Source organism: Bison bison, unplaced genomic scaffold (genome assembly GCF_000754665.1).
Source record: "Bison bison bison isolate TAMUID 2011002044 unplaced genomic scaffold, Bison_UMD1.0 scf7180017864236, whole genome shotgun sequence".
NCBI classification, from domain to species: Eukaryota; Metazoa; Chordata; class Mammalia; order Artiodactyla; family Bovidae; genus Bison; species Bison bison.
Genome location: NW_011494808.1, coordinates 308,735 through 316,808, shown reverse-complemented (window position 1 = coordinate 316,808; position 8,074 = coordinate 308,735). Strand labels below are relative to the sequence as shown.

General features: G+C 38.4%; 1 protein-coding gene across 1 annotated transcript in view; it reads left to right on the top strand.

The window, feature by feature from the left end:
• LOC104993209 (disintegrin and metalloproteinase domain-containing protein 18-like) overlaps positions 1-7,653 on the top strand; it is a 114,751-nt gene extending 107,098 nt beyond the window's left edge. The window contains exons 20-21 of the mRNA XM_010846351.1: positions 1,107-1,151; positions 7,482-7,653. Coding sequence (XP_010844653.1) covers positions 1,107-1,151; positions 7,482-7,491 — 55 coding nt within the window. The 3' untranslated portion in view covers positions 7,492-7,653. The remainder of the gene's footprint in view (positions 1-1,106; positions 1,152-7,481) is intronic.
• Positions 7,654-8,074: the final 421 nt, after the last annotated feature.

Genomic DNA, 8,074 nt, shown 5'->3' with positions numbered 1-8,074 from the left:
TTGCCAACAAAGTTCCATCTAGTCAAGGCTATGGTTTTTCCTGTGGTCATGTATGGATGTGAGAGTTGGACTGTGAAGAAGGCTGAGCACTGAAGAATTGATGCTTTTGAACTGTGGTGTTGGAGAAGACTCTTGAGAGTCCCTTGGACTGCAAGGAGATCCAACCAGTCCGTTCTGAAGGAGATCAGCCCTGGGATTTCTTTGGAGGGAATGATGCTGAAGCTGAAACTCCAGTACTTTGGCCACCTCATGCGAAGAGCTGACTCATTGGAAAAGACTCTGATGCTGGGAGGGATTGGGGGCAGGAGGAGAAGGGGACGACAGAGGATGAGACAGCTGGATGGTATCACTGACTCGATGGACTTGAGTCTGAGTGAACCCTGGGAGTTTGTGATGGACAGGGAGGCCTGGCGTGCTGCGATTCATGGGGTGGCAAAGAGTCGGACACGACTGAGTGACTGAACTAAACTGAAGGCAATCTATAGATTCTGTACAATCTCTATCAAATTTTCTGTGGCATTTTTCACAGAGCTAGAACAAGAAAACCTTAAAATTTGTATGGAGACACAAAGACCCCAAATAGCCAAAGCAATCTTGAGAAAGAAAAATGGAGCTGGAGAAATCAGCCTTTCTGACTTCAGATTATACTACAAAGCTATAGTCAGCAAAACAGTATGGTACTGGCACAAAAATAGAAATACAGATCAGTGGAACAGGATACAAAGCCTTGAAATAAACCCATGCACCTATGGTCAAGTAATCTACAACAAAAGAAGCAACAATATACAATGGAGAAAAGACAGTCTCTTCAACTAATGGTGCTAGGAAAACTGGGAAGCTGCAAGTAAAAAAGAAAAAAAAAAAGAATTTAGATAATTCTTTAAATCATTCACAAAAATGAATTTAACATATTTAAAAGTTAGGCTACCATTGGTAAATATACCCCAGTAGGATATATGATCCCTGAATGGGATATAGGATGAAAAGTGGATATTGGTACATATTAACTGAGTAATTAGTAAAAGTCTAGCTGTTTTTGTCTTCTTGAGTTCATTTAAGATTACAGTGTTTCCAAACCTTAAAACAATTCTATTTCTTTCATACAGATCTCCATCAGAAATCAGCAATAGTAACAGCAGTCAGTCTAACAGGTAAAGGTGAAGTAAAATAATCAAATTATTGACAAAACAATATAATTCATTAAATATTTTTTAAAAATATATTTAACAGTACTTCAGTATAGGAAATATATTATTTCCATTTATTGTTTTCAATTATTTCATCATTTTGATATATAGTCATTACTGTCATATACTAAAAGAAAGACTAAAACAAAGCATTTGGTGTTGATATTACTTTATACTTCTATAGAAATATTTCATGTTAACTCACATTATCCAGATTCATTAGCCACAATTTTTGTAAAAAGAAATTACTTTAAAGGGATTTTAAATGCATTCTTAAAATATTTATGAGCAATCATATATTTGTTTGGTGTATTTAAGACACCAATCTGCGTTAACAGATTGTCTAAATGAGAGTTTTATACACATTGCTCCCAACACTTGTATTTCTTCCTCATTGACTCCCTGGTTATTGTTCTCCTTATTTTAGAAATAAGAAAACAGATATAAAGAATGTAAGTAATTCCCCACGTGTATAGAATGGTAGTAAGTTTTTGAGCTTGAGATTAGATAATCATACTCCACGGTTCAAACTCTTAAAAGTGAAAATGTTAGTCTCTCAGTCGTGTCAGACTCTTTGTGAATCCATGGACTGTAGCCCGCCAGGCTCCTCTTTCCATGGGGATTCTCCTGGCAGGAATACTGGAGTGATTTGCCATGCCCTCCTCCAGGGGATCTTCCCAACCCAGGGAATTGAACAGGCATCTCCAACACCAAGGGCTTCCCTTGTGGCTCAGCTGGTAAAGAATCTGCCTGCAATTCTGGAGACCTGGATTTGATCCTTGGGTTGGGAAGACCCCTGGAGAAGGGAAAGGCTACCCACACCAGTATTCTGGCCTGGAAAATTCCATGAATTCTCTCAAAGAGTCGGACATGACTGAGCGACTTTCACTTTCACTCCTGCACTGCAGGCAGATTCTTTACCATTTGAGCCACTAAATGGTGGCTTATAAGTCACTGATAATGCTTATAATTCTACCAAATGTTTACAAATATACCAGATTTTTTTTCAAACTTTAGGCACATGGGTATCCTTCATGCCCAAATAGGCCCAGAAACAACTGAATTTACTCAGTAAATCCTCAGTATCTTTCTAGTAGAAAGTCATGTTGGCTATAATTGCTTTAGATGGTTCTGTCTACTTCCTAAGCAACCCCATTTTCCTTGTCTTGACATTTGGTGGTGCCAAGAAGCCAGAATATGCTGGAAGGTAAAAGAGTTCCAGAAAAACATCTATTTCTACTTTATTGACTATGCTAAAGCCTTTGACTCTATGGATCACAATCAACTGTGGAAAACTCTGAAAGAGATGGGAATACCAAGACCACCTGACCTACCTCTTGAGAAACCTGTGTGCAAGTCAGGAAGCAACAGTTAGAACTGGACATGGAACAACAGACTGATTCCAAATAGGATTAGGAGTACATCAAGGTTGTATATTGTCACCCTCCTTATTTAACTTATATGCAGAGTACATCATGAGAAATGCTGGGCTGGAGGAAGCACAAGCTGGAATCAAGATTGCTGGGAGAAATATCCAAAACCTCAGATATGCAGAGGACACCATCCTTATGGCAGAAAGTGAGGAAGAACTAAAGAGCCTCTTGATGAGAGTGAAAGAGGAGAGTGAAAAAGTTGGCTTAAAGCTCAACATTCAGAAAACGAAGATCATGGCATCTGGTCCCATCACTTCATGGGAAATAGATGGGGAAACAGTGGCTGACTTTATTTTGGGGGGCGGGGGCGGAGGCACTCCAAAATCACTGCAGATGGTGATTGCAGCCATGAAATTAAAAGACGCTTACTTCTTGGAAGGAGCGTTATGACCAAGCTAGACAGCATATTAAAAAGCAGAGACATTACTTTGTCAACAAAGGTCCATCTAGTCAAGGCTATGATTTTTCCAGTAGTTGTGTATGGATGTGAGAGTTGGACTGTGAAGAAATTGAGCACCGAAGAATTGATGCTTTTGAACTGTGGTGTTCGAGAAGACTCTTGAGAGACCCTTGGACTGCAAGGAGATCCAATCAGTCCATCCTAAAGATTAGTCCTGGGTGTTCATCGGAAGGACTGATGTTGAAGCTGAAACTCCTATACTTTGGCCATTTAATGTGAAGAGCTGACTCATTTGAAAAGACCCTGATGCTGGGAAAGATTGGGGAAGAGAGGAAAAGGGGATGACAGAGGATAAGATGGTTGGATGGCATCACCAACTCAATGGACATGAGTTTGGGTAAATCCAAGGAGTTTGTGATGGACAGGGAGGCTTGGCCTGCTGCAGTTCATGGGGTCGCAAAGAGTTGGACATGACTGAGTGACTAAACTGAACTGAACTGAATGATGAATAGAGACGGGGCAGCACAGAATATGGGGCCAGAGACAATAAATACAGATGGGTCAGCATAGAATGTATTGGGCCAGTTATAATGAATTGTAATTGGTGATGGACAGAGAAGCCTGGCGTGCTGCAGTCCATGGGGTCGTAAAGATTTGGACACGACTGAGAGGCTGAACTAAACTGAATGACGATGAATAGAGATGGGGCAGCATAGAATATGGGGAAGGTGAGAAAATATAAGATCACAAAGAGTGAGGGAAAGCACATATTAAAGATACGGCCTATGTTACACAAAATTAATATTGCTCATGTGTTTCTGAAATTAGATTTAAGGTACCAGCTCAGTTTTTCCTTTTTTTAGAACAGAATTTAATTACTTCTTTTTCAAAAATGAGGTATAATTACCTATATGATATTAGTTTCATGAGTATAATACTTTGTATGTATAATGTATATAAAATGATCATAGTAAGTCTAGTTAACATTTGTAGGATATATAACCCCTGAATGGGATATAGGAAGAAAAGTGGATATTGGTACATATTAACTGAGTAATTAGTAGAAGTCTCTCTGTTTTTGTTTTCTTGAATTTATTTAAGATTACAGTGTTTCCTAACCTTAAAACAAATCTATTTCTTTCATACAAGTCTCCATCAGAAATCAGCAATAGTAACAGCAGTCAGTAGTATAGGTGAAGGTGAAGTGAAATAATCAAATTATTGACAAAATTATATAATTCATTATTTTTTTAATATTTTAACAGTACTTCAGTATCAGGAAATATATTATTTCCATTTATTCTTTTCAATTATTTCATCATTTGATATCTAGTCATTACTGTCATATACTAAAAGAAAGACTAAAACAAAGCATTTGGTGTTGATATTACTTTATACTTCTATAGAAACATTTCATGTTAACTCACATTATCCAGATTCATTAGCCACAATTTTTGTAAAAAGAAATTACTTTAAAGGGATTTTAAATGCATTCTTAAAATATTTATGAGCAATCATATATTTGTTTGGTGTATTTAAGACACCAATCTGCGTTAACAGATTGTCTAAATGAGAGTTTTATACACATTGCTCCCAACACTTGTATTTCTTCCTCATTGACTCCCTGGTTATTGTTCTCCTTATTTTAGAAATAAGAAAACAGATATAAAGAATGTAAGTAATTCCCTACGTGTATAGAGTGGTAGTCAGTTTTTGAGCTTGAGATTCAGATAATCAGACTCCAGGGTTCAAACTCTTAAAAGTGAAAGTGTTAGTCAATCAATTGTGTCTGACTTTGCGACCCCATGGACTGTAGCCTGCCAGGCTCCTCTGTCCTTGGAAATCTCCAGGCAAGAATAGTGGAGGGGGTAGCCATTCCCCTCTCCAGGGTATTCCCTACCCAGGGATCGAGCCCAGGTCTCCTGCATTACAAGTGGATTCTTTACCATCTGAGCCACCAGGAAAGTCCTGAAACTCTTAAGAACTCCACAGTTTTGCCACATATTTTCTGATATAAGACTGGGGATGGGAATGGTATGTACATTTATTGAGGACCTAGTAGATGCCAAGCAAATGCTAAAAGGCACTCACCCTCCAAGGTAGAAGAATAATTCTTTACAATAAGATGAGATAAAGAAGGCTTCTGTATATACTGTTCATATTCCTAAATCAAATGTGTAAAGAAATTGTGATATATGATATTTCATGTATTAGACATCACTAGGAGTAAAGGAAAAGAATCAAACTCATCGAAGAATGAGATCACAAGTTCATCTCTTTACTTACCTGCCATATGTGACCAATGGAATAAAGTCATTGGATCTCTATTTCATTTTCTGCCACCAAAAAAAATATTTATAACTCATAGCCTCACTGTAGAGTAGTCTTATTTCTGCCTAGAGTAGCCTCTACCTCTTCTCTCAGCAAGTTATTAAAAGCCCACATCTTAGGTGAAGATTCTGGCCCTTGGCTGTCTTCTTCTCATGTCCTACAATCGTAGTTCTGTCATCATGCTGAGTGCCTTCACCTGCACTCCTTACCTCCACACAACTTTACTCATTTTCTCCTAGAGCAATACACTGAGCTCTCCATCTCCCGGATTTTTTTTTTTCCAACTCTTAAGTCATAGCTTCAATCTCATGCTTTCGTTTGCATTTTTTTTTCCTGTTTCTCACTTCTCCTGCCAGCAGTACTTTACGATCATATTAAGGACACCTCCAGAATTTGACACATTCATTCCATAAACATATTTTATAAGTTGATTGTAAAGTGTGCTGAAAGGTAATTCATTATATGGAAAAGATGAGAGAAGGAGGAACTGGGAGCAATTTTAAATATGGCCAACTGAGTAGGCCCTGTTGAGCAAGTGATGAGTCAGTGATGAATTGAAGGAGGTACAAATTGTTATGCAGCTTAGGTGTTTGAAAGGAGTCACCTGAGTCAACTCACAGAAGGCTTTTATTTGGATGCAGCACAACGAGAGAGGAATACAGGCATACACTGGGGGCCAGAGAGACACCACCTCCGGCACAAAGTTCCTTATTTTAAATTGTAAACAGTCCATCATAAATCCAACTGCCCTTATCTCAGCAAAAAGAGAAGCCAGGTATTCCCGCTTTCCCACAGGTAAAGAGAGAGCTTCCCACAGGTAGATTCCCAGCTCCACTGCAGCCGTAAACCACCTCTCTCTCACCCAGGCATCGAGCTGGTAGGGCTATCAATGCATGAACCCGGGTAGGAGTTTTCAAGCACATGAATGATCTAACGAGAAAAAAAAAAAAAAAAAAACACCTCAGGACTGATCCAGGAGAGAGAAAGGATGTTACCTCATACCAGGGATAGTAAAGATGGTCTTAGGAATACATTTTGAATGTGAACCAATAGAGTGAGTTGACAGTTTGGATGTAGAGTGTAAGAAACAGTGCATAAGTGATGTTCATTGCTTTTAAAGCAGGAAGACAGCAGGGCTACATAGTTAACCCAGAGCTCTCTGTTCCAAAATGTGTGCTCTTAAAATATTAAAAAATTTACTTTACAGCTTATGGATGATGAAAGAGAAGGTCTGCATAGCTAATCATGAGCTAAGATGGGTGTCTGATATGCCATGATACAAAGGTTACATTTTCTCATTTATCTGAATAGGAATGTAGTTGAAGTATTTTTGAAGAGGTAAAGGAGGATTTAGCATGCTATGGTCTGCTTTTTACAAGTTTCACTGTGATACATTAGAAAATGCAGTCAGATTTAGTCAGAATGGAGACTAATGAAACAGAATGAACAGTAAAATTGTGAAGAGGGCAGGACTGGATAAGACGGGAAAAATAACAAAGTGTTGAGAGACCTAACAGGAGTAGACTTGGTTGAAGTGCTGACTGGCTGGATGTATTTGGTCTAGAATAAAAGAGATCTGCGAAGACTTAAACAGTCCAACACAATGGATAATGATACCTTTTACTGTTGACATACTGTATAGCCAGTGAGAACCAGTTTGGTGTTGGAGTGATGAAGTAGAAGGGAGTAAAAAAGGAGTTTGTTTTGAAGATATGTATGTGGGACACCTGTGGGAGAGGCACAGAGGACTATTGGAAGTTCTCTTCCTCTGTATATAAAAATAGAGAAAATAATCATTATTAATAATGACAATTATTATTCCCTCTTCACATGTTGGATTGCTCACGATTTTCTTTGACCCATATAAAATTTGTGTAAATGAGACATATATTAACACTAGTTTATACCATTACCTTTTAATGTGGCTATCACAGATGATTTAGGGGAAAAAAGAAACAAAAAAAACTTGGGTTTGAAAATTGTATGGAGCAGAGATATAAATTGTGACAGTATAAATTATCTTTGTATACTATTTAATTGATATGCATGTAGCTGTGAAGTGAAATTAGAAAGCTTTTATTAACAACTTATAAAATGTAGCATTTCTATTTTTCTATATTTCTTTTACAGCAATGACTAAACAAACAAACAAACAAAACAAAACAAAACACAGCTTGGAGAAAAGATATTAGCAAGAAACTGGCATGATTCAAGAAAGAAAGAAAAATCTTCTCTTCTCCCTTTTGTGATGACCCAAAGCTTTCAGTTTCACAAAGCAAAGTAAATCCTGTGAGTGAAAGTATGCAGGCTGGTGTCTATTGATTCTGTTCTCGAACCCAACTTCATGTGTCCAACTCAGAATAGAAGCTTAAGAGTTTGGAGCAGAGAAAGTTTTATTGTAAGGGCCAAGGAAAACTTTCAGCTGATGTTCAAAAACCCCAAGCTCACTGATATTTTTAGGGGAAGAGTTTTTATAGGTAAAATTTGGGGCAAGGGCTGCAAGGTGTGGAACTTCCCTCTGACTAGTTGGTGGTGAGATAACAGGGCCGTGTTCCACCCATCTCAGCCATCAGCCTTTCCAATCAGTGTGGGTCCACTTGCTTGTGCTCAGCCTCCAGTGACCTCCTCCGTCTGGGTTGAGGAGGCCCTAGTTCCTGCTGAAGAACTCAAAGACATGCACAAACTGCTAGCATATCACCCAAGGAGAGACCAGCACCAGGCCC